At 45.6% G+C, this 23036-nt stretch overlaps 1 protein-coding gene across 1 annotated transcript; it reads left to right on the top strand.

Moving 5' to 3' along the window:
- Positions 1-17342: 17342 nt before the first annotated feature.
- On the top strand, positions 17343-19237 carry TTLL2 (tubulin tyrosine ligase like 2). The gene is made up of 2 exons (XM_010598882.3): positions 17343-18969; positions 19059-19237. Exons 1-2 carry the CDS (start codon positions 17559-17561, stop codon positions 19235-19237), a joined length of 1590 nt encoding a protein of 529 aa, XP_010597184.1. The 5' UTR covers positions 17343-17558.
- The last annotated feature ends 3799 nt before the right edge of the window (positions 19238-23036 follow it).

The following is a 23036-nucleotide window of genomic DNA, read 5'->3' as shown; positions in this document are numbered from 1 at the left end:
TCACAGCAGCACTGTTCACAGTCGCCAAAAGGTGGAAACAATTCCACTGCTAAGTCGGTAATCACAATGTGCTGTATCCATACAATGGGATATTACTCAGCCATAAAGAGAAATGAAGTCCTGATGTACACAATGACATGGGTGGACCTTGAAAACAGCATGCTGAGTGAAGTCAGTCAGATGAAAGGGCAAATATCGTATGATGCTATGGAATACATCACTTACATGAAATAGCTAGAGTAGGTAAAAGTATGGAGAGCAAAGTAGAACAGCGGTTATGAACGGCTGGGGGGAGGGAGGGAACTGGGATTTATTGCTTCATGGGTTCAGAGTTTCTATTTAGGGTGATGGTAAGGGGTTGGAAATAAATCATAGTGATGGTTGCAAAAACAAACAAACAAAAAACAAAAGAAATGAGCCAGGGCCAGATGATGCTGGGTCCTGGAGATAAGGACTTAGGCCAGGATTTTAAATTTTATTCTGAGCAATATGGCAACCACTGGAGGACTTCGATCAGGGGACTGACAGGGTATGACTTCATTTTAAAAGGACCACTCTGGTTACGGTGTGGAGATGGCTGTGCTGCCAGCGGAGGAGGTGAGAACGGGTCAGATTTGGGATATTCTAGCCCTGGCAGCACAGTGGGTAAGCACTCAGCTGCTAATCGAAAGGTTGGTGGTTTGAAACTACCCAGCAGTAATGTGGGAGAAAAGACTTGGCTATCTGCTTCTGTAAAGATTACAGCCTAGAAAACCCCATAGGGCACCTCTACTCTGTCACATAGGGTCGCAATGAGTTATAGTCTACTCAATGGCGCCCAACAACAACATATGGGAGGTGCTGGTGGTGTAGAGAAAGAGGGCCAAAGAAACCGCCAGAAGTTTGGCTTCACAAAGACTTGGAAGAATGAAGTAACTGCCAAGATTCGGGAAGGATCACAGAAGAGCAGATTTGTGGGGTAAAAATGCAAGAGTTTGGTTGTGGACATGTTAATTTTTATATGTTACTAGACGTCTAAGCGGTTTTGTTGAGTAGCAGGTAGACCTTGTTGTCAGGTGCCGTCGAGTGGGCTCCGACTCATAGCGACCCTATGCACAACAGAAGGAAACACTGCCCGGCCCTGTGCCATCCTCACAGTCCTTGTTATGCCTGAGCCCATTGTTGTAGCCACTGTTGTCAGTTAATCTTGCTGAGGGTCGTACCCTTTTCAACAACCCTCTAGTTTACCAAGTATGATGTCATTCTCTGGGGACTGGTCCCTCCTGATAACATGTCCAAAGTATGTGAGACGTTGTCTTTCCGTCCTTACTTTCAAGGAGCATTCTGGCTGTATTTCTTCCAAGACAGGTTTGTTCGTTCTTCTGGCAGTCCATGGTATATTCAGTATACTCCGCTAAGACCATAATTCAAAGGTATCAATTCTCTGGTCTTCCTTATTCATTGTCCAGCTTTCACATGTATATGAAGTGATTGAAAATACCATGGCTTAGGTCAGGCACACCTTAGTCCTCAAGTGACATCTTCGCTTTTCACATTTAAAGAGGTCCTTTGCAACAGATTTGCCCAATACAATGCGTCTTTTGATTTCTTGACTGCTGTTTCCATGGCTGTTGATTGTGGATCTAAGTAAAATGAAATCCTTGACAACTTCAATCTTTTCTCCGTTTATTGTGATGTTGCTTATTAGTCTAGTTGTGAGGATTTTTGTTTTCTTTATGTTCATGTGTGATCCATACTGAAGGCTGTAGTCTTTGATCTTCATCAGTAAGTGCTTCAAGTCCTCTTCACTTTCAGCAAGCAAGGCTATATCACCTGCATATTGCAGGTTGTTAATGAGCCTTCCTCCAATCTTGATGCCCTGTTCTTCTTCATGTATTCTCAGAGTATTTGCTCAGCATGTAGATTGAATGGCGCAAGGATACAACCCTGATGCACATCTTTCCTGACTTTAAACCACGCAGTATCCTCTTGTTCTGTCCGAACAACTGCCTCTTGATCTGTGTAAACGTTCCTCATGAGCACAATTGAGTGTTCTGGAATTCCCATTCTTCGCAATGTTACCCGTGATTTGTTGTAATCCACACAGTCAAATGTCTTTGCATAGTCAATAAAACACAGGTAAACATCTTGCCGGTAGTCTCTGCTTTCAGCCAGGGTCCACCTGCCATCAGCAGTGATATTTCTTTGGCTCTCGTGGACATGTTCTAATTTTCTTCAGTTTCAACCTGAACTTGCATATGAGCAATTGATGGTCTGTTCCACAGTTGGCCCCTGGCCTTCTTTCTGACTGATGATACTGAGCTTTTCCATTGTCTCTTCCCACAGATGTAGATTTGATTCCTGTGTGTTCCGTCCAGCAAGGTCCACGTGTATTTAAAAAAAAAAAAAAAAAAAACCATTGTTGTCGAGTCGATGCCGACTCATAGCAACCCTAAAGGACAGAGTAGAACTGCCCCACATGGTTTCCAAGGAGCACCTGGTGGATTTGAGCTGCTGGCCTTTTGGTTAGCAGCCATAGCTCTTAACCACCAGGGTTTCCTGATGTGTGTAGTCACCATCTATGTTGGTGAAAAAAGGTATTTGCAATGAAGAAGTCGTTGGTCTGGTAGATGGAATTATCTTCCCATCAGAGGGCCTGGGGGAAAGGAGTTAAAAGAGTTAAAATTAAAATTTGGCATATTGGTTGAGAGTTTCCTTGCACTTCACCTTAAAGATTTAAGCATGAAAATGCACCCAGCGCCCTCTTGATTCTCGCAGAGCAGGTATACGCTCTGGCACTGAGTGGGCACTCATATTTGAAGCTGGGGACAGCATACACTATAAAATGGTGGACATCGGTTAAGTCCACACAACGGAATCTAGAGAGCCCCAAAGAGCGTGTGCCTCAGCCAGAGGCTGAGAGGCAAGACGGCCTCAGACCAGTGCTGCCCTGGTAGCTGGTGTGCTCTGCCCACTAAGCCCAAAACCTGTGTGGTCAGTCACTGGGGGGCTTAAGCCATTGTTAAAGCTTCCCACATCTGAGGACTATGGAGAACTCAAGCCCAGCAGAGAATGGAGCCCGGTATGAGATCCAGAGAAATACTCAAAAGGAGACAGAGAAGTTTGGGGAAGTGTATTTGCTGATAGTACTGCTGGTGGAAACACAGGCATTTCGCCTGATGAGCCCACCCTAGAGGGTCGCTACGAGTCAGAATTGACTCTTTGGCAGTGGGTTTGGCTTCTGGTTAAGCCCACACTGCGTTTTCCTTATTTTCAGTTCCCTTAGCTATCTCCTCAGCTCGGTAGCTGGTTCCCCCATTTCTTAGCCCAGATACCTAAGCAGAGAGTAAGCATGGAGTCTCTCAGTCTCACCTGAACTTCTCAAATTGAAAGGGAAAATTAAAAACTGTTGAATAAATCGCTATACTCAATAGTCTGGGCCCAGATACCCTTCCCCGTGCCTGCGTTACCATCTCCAACTGCAAACGAAAACAAAATACTTGCTAAAGCAGCCCTCCATTTCCCGCTCCAGGAGACAGTCAGAGTGGAGAACTTAATTACACTTCATTTTCACAAAGTTTACCGGCACATATGGCTGGAGGACAACAATGATTAACAAGGAACACACATGTCACCCCAGAAAGACAAATGCCATCCACGTTCCACTGTGAGTTCCTTCCATCTTGGGCTTGCTAATTAGAAAATCCTCACTGTTTCTTTCTTGCTGGATCTCACCAAGTCAACAGCTTCAACTGCTGTGTTGCGCAGTTTTTACTCAGTCCATGAAGCAAATGATTGTTCTGGAAGGGTTATAATGTTGCCTGTAATTAAACAGTTGAGGATAAAACATTAAACATCAATCCGCCGAGGGAACAGCATGCTGGAGTCTAAATGAGCTGGGCAGAGGATTCTGCTAGGAGGCTCTGGGATGGACGCAGTCCACAGGTTCTAGTTGACTAGCGTGGTCACGGGCCACATGTGGGGCCTGAGACAGGCCTGCCAGCCTTGACAAGAACACAGGGGCTGGAGGGGTGGATCTTAGCTGGAAGGGTGGGTCTGATCGAGGCGTTGGGGCCTCTGGGATAAACCAGGTTTAAACAACACACTGAAGATTCATTTTGGAAACTCAAGTGCTTTTATGCAGGCATAAAATATTTACAAATCCACTAAACCAAAAAAAAAAACAAAAAACCCATTTTTGTGGAGTGGACTCTAACTCACAGTGACTCCACGTGTTACAGAGCAGAGCTCCATTGGGTTTTCTCGGCTGTGATCTTTGCAGCAGCAGATTGCCAGGCCTCTCCTCCGAGGCACCACTGGGTGTGTTCAAACCGTCAACCTTTAGCTTAATAGCCAAGTCTAAACCATTTGTGCCACCTGGGGAAGTTAGATCCCTTTAAGGAAAAGCAGGAGCCCTGGCGGCTCAGTGGTTAAGAGCTCATCTGCCAACCAAACGATGGTTCGAGTCCACCAGCCGCTCCCTGGAAACCTCATGGGGCAGTTCTACTCGGTCCTTATAGAGTCACTATGAGTCGGAAATGACTCAGGGGCAACAGGTTTGGTTTTCTGGTATTAAGGTAAAGCAAACGGAGGAGCCCTGGTGGCACAATGATTAAGCACTCGGCAGCTTTTATGGATTGAATTGTGTCCCCCCAAAATATGTATTGTAAAATCTAACCCCGGTACTTGTGCATGTGATCCCATTTGGAATAGGCTTTTCTTTGTTATGTTAATGAAGTCCTGTAAGTGTAAGATATGTCTTAAGCCAATCACCTGTGAGGTATAAGGCAAGCGAATTAGGCACAGAGAAGAAGCAGAGATGGTGAAAGACAGACGCCATCCCACACGAAGATCACCAAGGAGCCGAGAAAGAGAAGCCGAGAAGAGATGAGGACCTTCCCCCAGCACCAACAGAGAGAGCCTTCTCCTACAGCTGGTGCCCTGACTTCAAACTTCTAGCCTCCAAGAAGGAGCCCTGGTAGCACAGTGGTTAAGCACTCAGCTGTTAACTGAAAAGTCAGCAGTTCAAACCCACCAGCCGCTCCACGGGAGAAAGATGTGGCAGCCTGCTTCCGTAAATATTACAGCAATGGAAACCCTATGGGGCAGTTCCACTCTGTCCTATAGGGCCTTTATAAGTTGGAATTAACTTGACAGTAGTGGGTTTGGTTTTTTTTTTTTTTTTTTTTGGTTTTAGCCTCCTAAACTGTGAGAGAATAAATTTCTGTTTCTTAACACCACCCACTTGGGGTATTTCTGTTATAGCAGCCCTAGAAAACTAAGACAACTGCTAACCAAAATGTTAGCAGTTTGAACTCCCCCAGAGCCTTCTCAGAAGAAAGACCTGGCAATCTGTTCCCATAAAGATCACAGCCAAGAAAACCCTTTGGGGGCAGTTTTCTTGGCTGTGATCTTTATGGGAACAGATTGGCACACAGGGTCACCATGAGTGGTAATCGACTCGACAGCAACTAACAGCAACAACAAAGCAAAAGGGGGTCCCAGGAAGAGGAGACGCCTGCTTCTGTAGGGAGCGCCCCCCGCCCGCCTGCCCCGCCCACCTCTCGTCCTCAGAGTCCGCAGCTCAAAGGGGGCCCTGGAACGACGACAATCCGCCTGAAGCTGGGATGAAGATGCTGACGAGCCTTGGTCCTGTCTTCTTACCCAGCGCTGTCATAACAGAGATACCGCAAGTGACTGGTTTAAAAAAAATAGAGATTTATTTTCTCACAGTTTTAGAGGCTAAAAGCCCAAATCAGGGTCTCAGCCCCCCTGATTCCTTTCTTGTCAGTAGGCTTGTGTGCTCCTTGCATTGTTGGCTTGTAGATGATCCTCACAGGGCGGGTGACTTCCCCACTTGTCCTCCCAAAGCCAAAAACCAAAACTGTTGCCATCGAGTCGATTCCGACTCATAGCAACCTTATAAGACAGAGTAGAACGGCCCCATAGGGGTTCCAAGGAGCAGCTGGTCCATTCAAACTGCTGACCTTTTGGTTAGCTGCCAAGCTCTTAACCACTACGCCACCAGGGTTTCCATGTTCGTCCCCCATCTGTGTCTATTCTGCCCTTTTATCTCTCAGAAGGGATTAGGTTTGGGACCCGCCCTGCTCTGACATGGTTCATTAACATAACAAAGAGACCCCATTTCCAGGCAGGCTCACACCCACAGGCGTAAGGCTGAGGGTCCCAGAACATGTTCGGGGGGACATAGTTCAGCCTGCAGCAGACCCCTCTTCTCAGTGGAGCCCCCACCTCTCTCAGTGGTGATGACACTCACCTTTGTGATGAAGCGGGGCTCTGCGTCACTAGGCAACCAGCACTCACCCCCAGGCCGCCCTGTTTCCATGGGGTGTGCAGCTACTGAGCAGAGACACCTCGAAAGCCGCCCTCGGGACCAGTGTCTACATGAGGGCCTTTCCTGCCTGCTTTACATCAAGACAAGTGCAGGGATAAGTGCATGCGGGCCACTCCTGAAACTGGAGTGTGGCCCCCATCCCGGGAAGGGCCCCTTCCAGAGGGCAGGGCGGCCAGGGCCTCAAGGAAGAGTAAGTACGTCTCTCACCAACAGGTTCGTTTTATATTCTACCCTGAGTGTGGATTCAGAGGGGAGGGCACCCCACTGTGACCTGGGTTGTTTTACTTCAACACAGTTTTCTGTCCCCCAAATGTGTGCTGAGGCCCTACAAGGTGCCAGGTGCTAGCTCTGTAAGAGAAAACACATAGACGTGTGTCTGTGAAGAATGTTAGCCAAGGGAGGGACCCTATCATTTAAATGCACCCCATAGTTCCAAAACCATTGCTCTCAAGTCAATTCTGATTCAAAGCAACCCTGTAGGACAAAGGACAGGAACCCTATGCGGTTTCCAAGAAGCGGCTGGTGGATTTGAACTGCCAACCTTTTGGTTAGCAGCCGAGCTCTTAATCACTGCGCCACCAGGGCTCCTCCATAGTGAAATTTACCAAAACATTTTGAGCGTGCAATGTTTCTCAGGAGCTGTGACAGATGCTCAGATTGAACAAGGTGCAGTCCAGTGGAGCTCACGGGCACCTGTACGTGATATAGAACACCCCAGCTGTGCTGTAGGACTCCTGGGCTGTGCTCGAGGACAGAACATGAGGTTTTCCATAGATAGGCATGAAGCAGTGTGGGCCTCAGAACAGGGAGAGAAGGATCTTACAGTAGGGAGGAAGGGAAGGCTTCAATGTGTCCTTTGTGGGGGCTTGCATGTTGCTGTGAAGTTGGAAGAAATGCCACCAGTATTTCAAATACCAGCAGGGTCTCCCATGGTGGACAAGTTTCAGCGGAGCTTTCAGACGAAGGAAGACTAGGAAGAAAGGCCTGGTGATCTGCTTCTGAAAATTAGCCAATGAAAACCCTGTGGATCAGAACAGGATATTGTGTGATATAGCGCTGGAAGATGAGCCCCTTAGGCTGGAAGCACTCAAAACGCGCAGAGGCCACACCAATGGCCTTGAGCATGCCAATGACTGCGAAGACAGCACCGGGCCAAGCAATGTCTTGTTCTTTTGTACATGAGGTCACCATGAGTCAGAGCTGAGTTGATGGCAAATAACGGCAACAACAGTACTGACCCCAGAGGAGAGTGAGAACATTTCCCACAGCGGGGAGAAAGGAGGGCTCAAGGAGAAGGCCCTCAAGTTGGGTTTTGAAAGCCAGGTGGGTCTGTAGAGGAGGAGCAGCTGGGGAGGGCGTGTGAGCCTAGAAGGACGGTGGGGTGGGAGCCTGATGCTGCAGACGGCCTGCTCAGGGAGTGTCTGCACGTCTGGAGTGTGTGGTTCGGGATCATAGGGTGAGGGGCGGGGCTGTGAGGGAGATCAGGCTACCAGAAGCTCCTGGAAGGCTTGACTGCACGCCGAGAAGTGCGGACTTTGTACCGTAAACCTGTGGCTGTGGAGTTGACTCCGATAGGCAGTGGGATATTGTTGAAGGCTTTCTAGGACTCAAAACACTGTCTTCCATCCCCAGTTTGTAAAGGGGTGAAGTCCTTGGACTATTTATAGCATTTCCATTCCAAGTCAGTTTAACAAACGTTTCTTGAAGACGGGTATAATGCCAGCTAGTCTGGAGGGCAAGACATGTCCTCAAGTTATCATGCCCTCGGGTAGCTTCAAGTTTTATTGAGAAAACAGGGCTTCCTTCGTAATTAGCGCAGAAACTTTACACTGGCTCTGATTTTGAATAACAAAACAATCAAATGGCCCTGGGTTTAGAGCAACACCAGTGTTTATTTAGAAGGACTTTTACGTAGGAGCTCTTCCTTTGAGGCTGCCAAATGAAAAAAGGAGTAAATCTTACGTATATGAAGAAGCCCTGGTGGCCCAGTGGTTAAAGTGCTCGGCTGCTAACCGAAAAGTTGGCTTTTGAACTCACCAACGGCTCTGTGGGAGGAAGATGTGGCAGTCTGCTTTCATAAGGATTCACAGCCTTGGAAACCATATGGAGCAGTTCTACTCTGTTCTACAGGGTCGCTACGAGTTGGGGTTTGTTTATATATATATTCCCCCCTCTCCTTACTATAAGGAGTATTCTCTGTTCCACCTGAACAATAAACCACAACCATCAGGAAACGGGGAAGTGCCCATCAGGAAACGGGGAAGCACCAGGCACTGGCCATCCCGGAGTCAAAGAGTTGGAGCCGGACTTTTCTCCACAAACTGGCTGCGCCAACTCAGGAGAATTTTACAGGAGGCCTATGGCCTCTGTTTTTTTCTATTTAATAAAAATGGAATGCTTTGTATGTCCAAACAACCGACTTCTAAATTTGCAAATCGCCGTGCCAAGGAGCAGTGTGAAAAACCAGTGGTGTGCGTGAACTTTGTGTTCATAACGAGACAGCACATGGCTCTTCCTCATGTTTGCAGACAGCTGCCGCTGCCCCTAATCACAGTAAAACAGTCCATGAACCCACAACAACACAAGAGGCAAGTGAAAATACAGGCCATGTATAGTGAATCCTCAGGGATTCTGAATAAGCAGGGAAACACTGTTGGAGTTAATTTCTAGATCCCTAACAGCGGAGATCTTTTTATCCAAGTATCTAGTTTGATTTCTTTCATCTTTGCCACTTGTGAGATATAAATAGGAACACTGGTTATAATCATTGCCTGGTGTTTTAGTAGAAAAATTGGTTCTCTGCATTGATGGTGCAAGCAGCTTTCTTTAGGCTACTAGCCTAAAGGTTGGCAGTTCAAACCCACCCAGCACTGCCATGGAAGAAAGACCTGGCAACCTGCCTTCATAAAGGCCACGGCCGAGAAAGCCTGTCAGAGCGGTTCTGCTCTGTAATGCACGGGGTCACCATGAGCCAGAGTGTACTTGACGGCAGCAGGTTTTGCATTGACGGAACCCATTTGCTTTTCTGTGCTCTGATTTCAGGGTCACCTAAAGAAGGATCCCTTTCCCTGACTCCAAAACACTTCCTTACTCAGTTCAGTGGGGACTGAAATTCAGGACACTGACTTACACGGGTTAACACTTCAGCTGGATCCCAGCTGAAACGGAAAGTTGCCTGGAGGCATCCGTACCTTAAGGAGTTAACGGTGGTATTGTTCCTTGCCGTTGCTTCAGCTCTGGCTGCTGGTTACCCCATGGACAACAGAACAAAACGTTGCCTAGTCCTGTGCCATCTTCATGGTTGTTGGTATGCTTGAGTCCACTGTTGCCATCACTGTGTATTTTGAGCACCTTCCGACCGAGGAGGCTCGTCTTCCAGCACTACTTTAGACGATATTCTGTTGTGATCCACAGGGTTTCCATTGGCTGATTTTTGGAAGTAGATCACTTGGCCTTAGTCTGTCTTAATCCGGAAGCTCTGCTGAAACCTGTCCAACATCGGTGTCCCTGCTGGTATTTGAAATACCGATGGCGTAACTTTCAGCATCACAGCAACACGCAAGACCCCACAGCATGACAGACTGACAGACAGGTGGTGGAGGGAGTTGATTAATCATTTGCCCTACTGGGAACAGACCCCCAGTCGCTTGATGAAAGCCCATTTTGGAAGGAAGCGGTTATGAAAACTGGAGGCTTACTGGGTACAGAGGCTGCGGTGATGCTGGGAGTTACCCTCTCCTCCTTACTCTTGGTCAAGAGTCCATCTTCAGGGAAAACAGTGGCCCTGCAGCGGTGGGTACATTGATTTGGGCTCCTTCCTATCCCATGGGACCCAGAATGCCCAGGACCACCACAAAGGGCAAGAGACACCTTTTCCCCTTCACAATCCAGGAGAGTTTCTGGCTAGGGCTGAGCCAGCCTCAAAGAGATCATACAGCCCTGTAATCATATTAATTATCCAATAAAACTTGAGAATTTGGCTTCTGAAGAATAAGGCTGCAACTACCCACGAAATGCCGTTCAGGGTCTGATTGAATCTGCTTGTGCTACAGCCAGTGTAGGGTGTGAGAACGTTGCTTACCTGACAGCGTGTGCCTTTTGGCAGCGTGTTCGGAGGTGAACATGTTTTCACTTGTTCTGGCTGTAGGTGCAGTTTAGTTAAATGTGTGTGGTTATTTTCCTCCTCGATGAGGACTTTGACCAGGGATTTCCATCATGCAGCGTTTCATGGTAAGGGACTTGGACATAAACAGATAGAAAGCTTCGTCTTCATCCCTTGCAGCTTGCCAACAACGATGTGGCTGTGCTCTGTGAAGCCCCCGGGACTCCAGCGATCACATTATCTGTGCCTGGTGCTCATCCACCCGTCAAGTGTGCTGGCATTTCTCTGATTAGGGAAGCAAACACAGCAGCCTGTGCTTTCTGGGCCAGCATCTTCCCGACTCCCTCCCCGGCTTTGGCCTGCAGAAGGTCTCATATGTGTCCCATCACCCATTTTTATGTGGAGATCTGATATCAGCATCTTGGAATACCGCATAGGAATTCGGTATACACCAGGCCTCATTGACAAATGAGCTGTTTTCAGGACTTCTAGGTCAAAGGTACCAACATTCTTTCTGTGGCCACACCTTCCCATGGGCCATACTGTTGTTGTTAGGTGCCCTCAAGTCGTTTCTGACTCATAGCGACCCTATGTACCACAGAACGAAACACCGCCCGGTGCTGCGCCATCCTCACAATCATTGTTATGCTTGAGCCCATTGTTGCAGCCACTGTGTCAATCCATCTCATTGACGGTCTTCCTCTTTTCCACTGACCTTGTACTTTACCAAGTGTGATGTCCTTCTCCAGGGACTGATCCCTTCTGACAACATGTCCAAAGTTTGTAAGACACAGTCTCACCATCCTTGCTTCTAAGGAACATTCTGGTTGTACTTCTTCTAAGACAGATTTGTTCTTTCTTTTGGCAGTCCATGGTATATTCAATATTCTTTGCCAACACCACAGTTCAAAGGCATCATTTCTTCTTTGGACTTCCTTATTCATTGTCCAGCTTTCGCACACGTATGAGGCAACTGAAAATACCGTGGCTTGGGTCAGGCGCACCTTAGTCTTCAAGGTGACAGCTTTGCTTTTCAACACTTTGAAGAGGTCCTTTGCAGCGGATTTCCCCGATGCAATGCATTGCTTGATTTCTCGACTGCTGCTTCCATGGGTGTTGATTGTGGATCCAAGTAATATGAAATCCTTGACAATTTCAATCTTTTCTCCATTTATCATGATGTGGCTTATTGATCAAGTTGTGAGAATTTTTGTTTTCTTTCTTTTGAAGCGTAATCCATACTGAAGGCTGTGGTTTTTGATCTTCATCAGAAAATCCTTCAAGTCCTCTTCACTTTCAGCAAGCAAGGTTGTGTCATCTGCATAATACAGGTTGTTAATCAGTCTTCCTCCAATCCTGATGCCCCGTTCTTCTTCATATAGTCCAGCTTCTCAGATTATTTGTTCAACATACAGATTGAATAGGTATGGTGAAAGGATACAACCTGATACACACCCTTCCTGACTTTAAACCAATCAGTATCCCCTTGTTCTGTCTGAACAACTGCCTCTTGATCTATGCAAAGGTTCCTCATGAGCACAATTAAGTGTTCTGGAATTCCCATTCTTCGCAACGTTATCCATAATTTGTTATGATCCACACAATCGAATGCCTTTGCATAGTCAATAAAACACAGGTAAACATCCTTCTGGTATTCTCTGCTTTCAGCCAGGATCCATCCAACATCAGCAATGATATCCCTGGTTCCACGTCCTCTTCTGAAACCGGCCTGAATTTCTAGCAGTTCCCTGTCGAGGTAATGCTGCAGCAGCTTTTGAATGATCTTCAGCAAAATTTTGCTTGCATGTGATATTAATGATATTGTTCGATCATTTCCGCATTCAGTTGGAACAACTTTCTTGGGAATAGGCATAAATATGGATCTCTTCCAGTCAGTTGGCCAGGTAGCTGTCTTCCATATTTCTTGACTTAGATGAGTGAGCATTTCCAGTGCTGCACCCGTTTGTTGAAACATCTCAATTGATATTCCGTCAATTCCTGGAGCCTTGTTTTTCGCCAATGCTTTCAGTGCAGCTTGGACTTCTTCCTTCGATACCATCAGTTCCTGATCATATGCCACCTCTTGAAATGGTTAAACGTTGAGTAACTCTTTTTGTTATAATGACTCTGTGTATTCCTTCCATCTTCTTTTGATGCTTCCTGCATCGTTTAATATTTTCCCCATAGAGTCCTTCACTGTTGGAACTCAAGGCTTGAATTTTTTCTTCAGCTCTTTCAGTTTGAGAAATCCTGAGTGTATTCTTCCCTTTTGGTTTTCTATCTCCAGCTTTATACACATGTCATTATAACACTTTACATTGTCTTCTCGAGTGGCCCTTTGAAATATTCTGTTCAGTTCTTTTACTTCATCATTTCTTCCTTTTGCTTTAGCTGCTTGACGTTCAAGAGCAAGTTTCAGAGTCTCCTCTGACATCCATCTTGGTCTTTTCTTCCTTTCCTGTCTTTTCAATGACCTCTTGCTTTCTTCATGTATGATGTCCTTCGTATCATTCCACAACTCATCTGGTCTTCAGTCATTAGTGTTCAAAGTGTCAAATCTATTCTTGAGATGGTCTTTAAATTAAAGTGAGATATACTCAAGTTCGTCCTTTAGCTCTTGTCTACTTGTTCTAATTTTCTTCAGCTTCAACTTGAACTTACATATGAGCAATTGATGGTCTGTTCCACAGTTGGCCTCTGGCCTTGTTCTGACTGATAATGTTGAGCTTTTCCATCATCTCTTTCCACAGATGTAGCCAATTTGATTCCTGCATATTCCATCTGGCGAGGTCCACGTGTATAGTCACCGTTTATGTTGGTGAAAGAAGGTATTTGCAGAGAAGAAGTCGTTGGTCTTGCAAAACTCTATGATCGGATCTCTGGCATTTTTTCTATCACCAAGGCCATGTTTTCCAACTACTGATCCTTCTTCTTGGTTTCCAACTTTCACATTCGAATCATCAGTAATTACCAATGCATCCTGATCGCGTGTTTGATCAGTTTCATAACGCAGAAGCTGATAAAAATCTTCTATTTCTTCATCTTTGGCCTTAATGGTCAGTGCGCAAATTGGAATAATAGTCGCATTAACTGGTCTTCCTTGTAGGCATATGGGTGTTATCCTATCACTGACAGTGTTGTGCTTCAGGATAGATCTTAAAATGTTCTTTGTGGCAAAGAATGCAACACCATCTGTCTTCAAGTTGTCATTCCCGGCATAATAGACTATATGATTGTCCGATTCAAAATGGCCAATACCAGTCCATTTCAGCTCACTATTGCCTAGGATATCGATGCTTCTGCATTCCGTTTCATTTTCGATGTTTTCCAGTTTTTCTAGATTCATACTTCCTACATTCCATGTTCTGATTATTAGTCAATGTTTGCAGCTGTTTCTTCTCATTTTGAATTGTGCCACATGGGCAAACGAAGGTCCCGAAAGCTTTACTCCATCCATGTCATTAAGGTTGACTCTATTTTGAGGAGGCAGCTCTTCCCCAGTCATCTTTTGAGTGCCTTCCAACCTGGGAGGCTCATCTTCCAGAACTATATCAGACAATGGTCCGCTGCTATTTGTAAGGTTTTCACTGGCTAATTCTTTTCAGAAGTAAACTGCCGGGTCCTTCTTCCTAGTCTGTCTTAATCTGGAAGCTCAGCTGAAACCTGTCCTCCATGGGTGACCCTGCTGGTATCTGAATACCGGTGGCATAGCTTCCAGCATCACAGCAACATGCAAGCCCCCACATATGACAAACTGACAGACGTGTGGGGGCATGGACCGTAATTGTAACCCAAACTGTTGCTATCGAGTTGACCCTGATGCATGGCAACCCTAAGTGTGCCAGAATAGAAATATGCTCAATAGGGTTTTCTGGGCTAATTTCTTTGGAAGTGGACCTCTGGCCCTTCTTCTGAGGTGTCTCAGACTCTAACTGCTAACCCTTCCCTTACCAGCTGAGCATGCTAACTGCTTGCACCATGCAGGGACTTCATAACTGTAAAACTTAGTCTTCATCTTCCTACTTAAGAAAGTATATCGAAACCCAAGTTGGAGGCCATGATGTTTGTCATATACAGTAAAACCTGCAAAAGCCAGAATCTGTGTAAGGTGGAAACCTGTCAGAGAAGGAAAGTGCAAGTATTTTCCACTAATAGAGAGCAATAGAAAAGTGGTAAGACTGCACCCTGTCAAAAGTGGGAAACTTAAGAGACCCAGAAAAATCTAGGCAGTCCTGGCACGTTCTGGCTTTCACAGTTTTCACTGTAACCGTACCTGTCACTGTTGAGTCGATTTTGACTCGTAGAGACCCTACAGGACAGGGTAGAACTGCTCCATAGGCTTTCCAAGGATCGGCTGGTAGATCCGAACTGCCAACCCTTTGGTCGACAGCCAAGCTCTTAACCGTTGTACCGCCAGGGCCCCAACTGTCCCTATAGTACTTTTTAAAAAATGAATGTTGGCAGTTCACATGTTGTTAGTAAAATTACACTTTGATACACTCCAGGGCTGATCTTAACATATTTATGTGACTTCACATGAGCCTAGAGCTATAGTCCTAGGTAAGGTTGTTAAGTTTTGAGAGAATGTTTAGTGATTTACAGAATAAAGTCTGTGCAGCCCTTTTCGTTGAGCCGTTCCATCTAAGTTCCGGTTTAAGACGGAGCTGGTGAAATTGTCAGGTGTCTCAGCTTATGCCCTGATGTTGTTAGGTGGCACTACCATCAACAACAACAAGGTGGTGCAATGGTGAAACACTCAGCTGCTAACCAAAAAGTCACCAGTTCAAACCCACCCAGCTGCTCTTTGGGAGAAAAACCTGACAATCTGCTTCCATAAAGATTTACAGCCTAGAAAACCCTATGAGGCAGTTCTACTCTGTCATAAGGGGTCTTAAGCAGTCTTTATGATTCATAATCAACTCAACGGCACGTAACAATAACTCAGTTCCTCAGTGCACAGGTAACCCCAGCCTGTGGGTTTTTTTTTGTTTGTTTGTTTATTTGTTAAAGAATTTCCACATGTATAATTCAGGGACACTGATTATATTCTTCATGTAGTGAAACCATTATCACTATCCTTTTCTAAATTATTCCACCACCATTAACGTAACCTCACTGCCCCTAAGCAAAAACTGCCCCTTTTCCCTTCCTTCTCACCCCTGGTAATCAGGAACAGTCTTTGGTGTCTGTATATTGGCTTATCTCATGTAAGTGAAACCATACAGTATCTGACCTTTTGCACCTGACTTGCTTCCCTCAGCATGACCTTGTTGAGGCCTCTCCGTGGTGTGGCACGCATCAGAGCTTCGTTGCTCTTTACGGCTGAGTAACATTCCATAACAATGACTGTGAGGATGGCGCAGGACCAGGCAGTATTTCAGAACTGACTATGAGTCGGGACCAACTTGTCGGCACCTAACAACAACATTCGGTTGTATGTGTAGACCCCATTTTGTGTACCATTCAGCTGACGGACTTTTGGGTTGTTTCCTCCTTTTGGCTGTTGTGAACAATGCTGCAGTGAGCACTGGTGAACAGGTTCCTATTTGCATTTCTGTTCGTCACTTCTGGGTATATACCTCGGGCTGGGATTGCTGGGTCATATGGTAGTTTTAGGTTCAACTTTTTGAAGAACCGTTAAACCGCTCTCCACAGCGGCTGCACCGTTATGTTTTCCCGCCAGCAGCGGATGAGCGTTTGTTTCCCCACAACCTTACCAACCTATTGTTCTCTGGCTTTTTTCATCACGTCTCTCTCTCCCCGTCTCTGCCTCTCTCCTCTCTCTCTCCTTTTTTTTCTTGTTTTTTTCTTTTTTGGTCAAAACTGGCTTCACTGACAATACAGCCGGTGTCAAAGTATTCCCATGGCATACGTGAGAACTACTAAACCAAAATTTATTCCTTCTGCGTCAACCGTAATCTCCCAAACACCCCGTGGTTTCTACCAGTGAGGTATTTATGTGGCCTTATGTGATCAATTAGTCGTGAACAACACTAACCTTATCAAAGAAACAAATTAAAGTTGCCTTCACTTGGAATATTTAACGAACACTTCATCGTACAACTTCAGAAATACACATTGTCCCCCGAGAGACTTTGACATTTTTACTTTTTTTCTAGATCATACCAAAATTTCATGCTTCATCAGCAGCTATAATTTTCTCAAAAGCTATCTTGTCTCTCTTTAAAAGTTAAGAAAAATGTCAACTCTTCTATTTTCTTTTTCTCTTTCATGGTACTAGGCCCAGTCTTCACATCAGTATTGTTTTTGTCAAATGAGTTTTTAAAAACTCAAATTTTCCTTCGCTATTATTTTTCTCACAAATTGCCATTTATTTGAATGATGCAGACCTCTGGCCACTGAAAGCCTTTCAGGGTTTCTGGCGTGAACAGGTGGGTACTGGGAGCACCATCGGAGGTGTCTGACTGCCTTCCTTAAACTCCTCAAGCCAATGAAATGCTTACTAACCACATAACATCATTGTTTTAAGCTTCTTTTAACATTTCCAGGTTCATTTAACCATAAACAATTTGCATTACTTTTTTGGTCTAAATAACGCTCAGTTTTAAGCCTACAGGACTCATCTATTGACCTAGTATTGACTGTCAGCCTCAGAACGTTGATGGCGGGATCACAAACGTTTTAGCGTATCACTAATAGGATGCCTTCGGTCCCTGGGTAGAGTAATCAGTTTGTGGTCAGAGGCTAATTTAAAGATCGGCAGTTCAAACCTACTTGGTGGTACTGCATAAGAGAGTCCTGGCACCCTGCTTCCACAAAGATCACAGCCCAAACCCTGTGGATATCAGTTCTACTCTGTAACACATGGGGTTTTCACGAATTGGAAATCGACTCAACAGCAGAGGATTTTTTATTTTTTTAAATAGAATGTCATAGGCAGTTCAGGAGGTGCGTGGGCAGAGACGCATTTATTTCTGCAGAGGAACCAGAGACGGGCATGTTTGTGAAGGAAGGCGTGTAGTGTAGGTAGTGTGGGAAGTACAGGCCAGGCAGCTGGCATTAGGAATCGCACTGTTGTACCTGAAAGCTCCCCTAGCTCACCTCAGCCCTCTCCTCTAACCCTTTTCTGATGTCTGTTTTTAGAAAAGAAAACCTTATCTGATGGTGGAAGAGGAACATCCAGGGGACGGGGTGGAACCACCAGTGTTCCGCGTGGATGAAACCACCCCCAAAGTCGTGCAAAGCGTCCTCCTGGAGCACGGCTGGAATGAATTTGATAAAGGAACGTGGGACGCGGAAGACGAAGACTGGAACCTGTACTGGAGGGCTTCCCCTTTTCCAATGGTGGAGCATGCCAACCTCAAGCCTTGGCAGCAACTGAACCACCACCCAAGAACAGCCAAACTCACCAGGAAGGATGACTTGGCAAAGCTCCTAAAGTACATGAAGGGGGTTTACGGTGCTTCTCTTTACGAATTCATCCCTCTGACATTCATCATGCCCAACGACTACCACAAGTTTGTAGCTGAGTACTCCAAAGAGAGACAGATGTTCGGTACGAAGCCCGGCTACTGGATCTGCAAGCCTGCGGAATTATCTTGTGGAAGAGGCATCCTAATTTTCAATGACATTGAAGACTTAGTCTTCCATGATACATACGTAGTGCAGAAATATATCTGCAACCCTCTGCTTGTTGGTAAATATAAATGCAACCTCCGTATTTACGTTTGTGTCACTGGCTTTAAGCCTCTGACCATTTATATTTACCAGAAAGGGTTAGTACGGTTTGCCACTGAAAAGTTCGACCTCAGTAATTTGCAAAACAATTATGCCCACCTGACCAACAGCAGCCTCAATAAATTGGGGGCCTCCTACGAGAAGTTCGAAGACGTGATCGGCCGTGGTTGCAAGTGGACCCTCAGCAGGTTCTTCTCCTATCTCTGCAGCAGTGACGTGGATGACCTGCTCTTGTGGCAGAAAATCAACTGCGTGGTCATCCTGACGGTGCTCACCATTGCTCCCTCAGTCCCCTGTGCTGCCAACTGCTTCGAGCTCTTCGGGTTTGACGTTCTGATTGATGACAACTTGAAGCCATGGCTCTTAGAAGTCAACTTCAGCCCGGACTTGTCCTTGCACTGTTCCACTGATGTGTCAGTGAAGAGGAAACTCATCCATGACGTCATCAGATTGGTTCACTTAACTGGCCCAAGAAACCAGGGGAAAGGATGTGGCCGTGCCCCCCAGGGTGATGCCAGCATCTCCTTTGCCAACATTGATAGAGGGGGGCTCAGTAATGTGTACAGTTCTCCACCCTATTGGTCTTTCTTACAGGTCACAGGTAGAGTTTTCACTAAGGATGAACCCACCATGGAGAAAGGTGAAAGAACATGTTCTAAAAACACACAGACTTCCCCACTTAGGGAACAAACGAACAAGCAAGATGTACTTCTAGCAACGAGAGAGCCACCCAAGACCGAACCCAAGTTAACGAGCAAGCACACACCGCGCAAGCCCTTCGTTCCATACCGTCCACGCATCCAGGCGCACGGCTGCAAGACGAGCTTCTCCCCGGGTCTCCAGCCGGACAGCAGCCAGGAGCCCAAGCCCCACGCATCCAGGCGCACGCCTGCAAGACGGGCTTCTCCCTGGGTCTCCAGCCAGACAGCAGCCAGGAGCCCAAGCCCCAGGCAGGCAACTTCCTTCTCATTTTCCCTTTCAATGAGGCTACTTTTGGAGCTTCCAGGAATGGATTAAATATCAAAAGGATAACTCGAGAGCTCCAGAAGCTTATGAACAAGCAACCATCCCAAATGGCCAAAAATGAAACAAAAAGAAGGTGACGTGGTCCTTGGAAAACCAAAGACTTATGCCCCAGGGAACTCAGTCCTTCCAGTCCCACATTAACTACCTCATTGGGAATATATTTGTGAAGGTATAGATAAATATAACAATTCTGACAAAGTATACCATGTTCAAGTGGTGATTAACCCCCAGCGTGTGTTTATTTGCTCAGAGATTTTAAGAAAATAGGAGTCTCTGGGTGGCGCAAACCATTAATACGCTGGGCTGCTAACCAGAAGGCTGGCAGTTCAAGTCTACTCAGAGGCACCTTGGAAGAAAGGCCTGGCAGTCTACTTCCAAAAAATCAGCCATTGAAAACCCTACGGAGCATAGTTCTACTCCGACACACGGGGCGGGGGGGGGCTGCCATGAGTCAGGGTCCCCTTGATGGCGACTATTCTTCTTCTTGGGAAAATACAGCCCAGGCCTTTAAGTGTGCTGGATACGATTTATTACAATTATTTTAGGTGTTTATCTAAACATGAAAAAATGGTTACTATAAACATTTTTAAAGGATTCTTGGGTGAAAACAGTACAAAAAACGCCAGGAGTTAATTTTTTGTTTTTTTAATCAATTATTTTTTGTTCAAAATTATTTTTGTGAACTTAATGATCAGCCAGTCATTCAGAGTGAATTGAATTATTGAAAACCCAATAAAAATGCCCAAACTATTCTATGTTCTTACATCCTAACTCCTAAGTGAGACATTGCAGCAAAAGGCTCTCCACTGGGGTATTTACAGCCTTATTTTAAAAATGCCCCTCTTGATTGCCTTGTGACTATTAGGTTATCATCCCAGTGTACAATGGCAGAGCCTTACCGGCCCGGGTGTGTTACCACTGAGTCATCTAGTGCCACCGTAACAGAAATACCACAAGTGGATGGCTTCGACAGCTGTAACAGACAGAGAATTCTTCTCTCACAGTAAAGTAGAACAAAAGTCCAAATTCGGGGTGTCAGCTCCAGGGGAAGGCTTTGTCTCTATTTGCCTTCTCATCAATCTTACCCCAGACTAGGAGCTTGTCCGCACAGGGAACCCGAGTCCAAAGGACATGCTCTGCTCTCGGCACTGCTTTCTTGGTGGTATGAGGTCCCCCTGTCTCTCTGCTCACTTCTGTCTTTTATATCCCAAGAGATTGCCTCAAGACACCATCCCATCAATCCTGTAAGTTGAGTCCTGCCTCGCTAACACAACTGCCACCCATCCTCCCTCGTTAACCTCATAGAGGCAGGATTTACAACATATAGGAAAGTCACACAATACCAGGAATTACGGCCCAGCCAAATTGACATACGTTATTGGGGGACATAATTCAATCCAGGACACCACTGCTGCCAGATGAGAAACCATCTGAGGAGCCATAAGACACAAAAGTTCCAGTGGGTTCACCTGAATACATTATGTTGACGGGGGAAACGATGTTCCACATGATGCTAAGTGGAAGAAGCCAGACGTAAACCACATACCGTGTGATCCCATTTATAGGAAATACCCAGAGCTGGCAAGTTCACAGACGGAAAGCAGGTTGGTGGTTGCAGGGACTGAGGGAACAGGGGCAGTGACTGTCAATGGGCGTGGAGCTTCCTTTTAGGGTGATGGGAATGTTCTGGAAGTAGACAGTGGTGACTGGCGAACAACGTTGGATGTACCAAATGTGGCTGATGGTAAATCTAATGTGCGTTTTGACACAATAAAAATAAATAAATAAGGAAAAAGAACAGAAAACAAGAGACGCCAGACAACTGTTGTGAATAGGGGTGCTCTGTGGGTGATACAACTATAAAAAGCAAAACTCAAGGAAGTGATTGCTGCGAAGGTTAAGACAATTTACTATTGTGAGCGTCCAGATGATTAACTCTTGTGATTGGGATGCAGCACGTGGGAAAGCTCTACTATTCGACCTGGATGGGATAACGGGATTCATAAAAAATTAAGAGAGGGGAAGGAAGAATAAAGAAAAAACAAGTTTCAGGACATTTAAACATGGTATTTTTGTCCATTGCCTGTTTTCGTGTGTTTACACATTATAAGCTCCCCACCTCGTTCCAGGAAAGATTTAAAGGAGTCAAGTAAGAATATAGCAAGTCAGGATTGTGCTGATCTTACATGTCCATCAAGTTCTTACTTTATATTATTTGGCAAATAAAATGGAGCCCTGGGTGGGGAAAACAGTTAAGCGCTTAACAACTAACTGAAAGGTTGGTGGTTCGAGTCCACCCAGAGGTGCCTTGAAGAAAGGCCTAGTGATCTACTTCCAAAAAATCAGCCATTGAAAATCCTACACAGTCCTAGCCTGACCCACTTGGAGTCGCCATGAGTTGAAATTTACTCAATGGCAACAGATTTGGTTTGGGCATAAAAAATAAAAGTCCTTGTTGACAAAATCTTAGACATTCTAATGAGACCAGATAAAGCAACTGGAATCAAATTAGATTTACCTCTTCCTTAATTTTTTTTTAAATACAGGTAGTCCCCAACTTGCATTGGGGTTCCGTTCCGATGACTCCATCATAAGTTGGCTTGACATAGTGGAATACCTCATTTTTTTAGTTTTCATTATTATTGCGTTTTACTATCAGTATCTTCATAAATCTGATCTTATTTGTCTTTGGGGATTGGCATGAGAATGATAACATCAGCAAATACTGTTTGTCATAATTTGAATGGGTCATATGTCAGGGTCTACCAGTACACCTTTATTATGGGTCAGGATTTAATGATTCCTTAGATGCAATGGTCAATCTTATAGAAACCGATAAAGCATTTACTATTAAGGAAAGATGGTTTCATGTGAGCGTTTGAAGTTTGGGGGCAAGAATAGGTTTGGACCATCTGTCAGGGAAGGCATGTAGAATCTGGACAGTCTCTCACAGTAACACATGAGCCAATTAAACTGCTATGATGATGAGCTAGGGCAAGAAATCAGAAGTAAGAGGAAGCCTTCTGTGCCTTCCTCACAGATACACACACTAAGGGAATATGGAGGAAATAACATGGAAGTTGTTCCCCTGCAGTAGAACAGACAAGACAGCTACCAGATCAAGACATATCGAGGAGACGTATGATAGTTCCACCACCCGGCTATCTGTTTGTCCTACTGTGGTGTCTGTGTTGCTGTGATGCTGGAAGCCAGGCCACCAGTATTTCAAGTACCAGCAGGGCCGCCCATGGTGGGCAGGCTTCAGCAGAGCTTCCAGACTAAGACAGACGAGGAAAAAGGACCTGATGATCTAATTCTGAAAAAATTGGCCAGTGAAGGCTTTATGAATATCAGCAGAGCACTGTCTGATATAGTGCCAGGAGATGAGCCCCTCAGGCTGAAAGGCGTTCAAAAGGCAACAGGGGAAGAGCTGCCTCTTCAAAAACCAAGAAACCAAACCCGTTGCCATCGAGTCAATTTCGACTGACAGCGAGCCTATAGGACAGAGTGGAACTGCCGCATAGGGTCTCCAAGGAGTGGCTGGTGGATTCAAGCTGCCAACCTTTTGGTTAACAGCCAAGCTCCTAACCGCTGCACCATCGGGGTTCCCTCAAAGTAGAGTCTGCCTTAATGATGTGGATGCAGTAAAGCTTTTAGGGCTTTCATTTGCTAATGTGGCACAACTCAAAATGAGAAGAAACGGCTGCAAACATCCATTAATAATCAGAACATGGAACACACAAAGTATGAACCTAGGAAAAGTGGAAGTCGTGAAAAGTGAAGTAGAACACATAAAGATCAGTACCCCAGGCATTAGTGTGTTGAAAAGAACTGGTATTGGCCATTTTGAATCAGACAATCATATGGTCTACTACA

This window comes from Loxodonta africana, chromosome 1 (assembly GCF_030014295.1).
Source record: "Loxodonta africana isolate mLoxAfr1 chromosome 1, mLoxAfr1.hap2, whole genome shotgun sequence".
In the NCBI taxonomy this organism is placed as follows: domain Eukaryota; kingdom Metazoa; phylum Chordata; class Mammalia; order Proboscidea; family Elephantidae; genus Loxodonta; species Loxodonta africana.
Note: the sequence above shows the minus strand (reverse complement) of the source record. Positions and strands in the feature narration are given on the sequence as shown.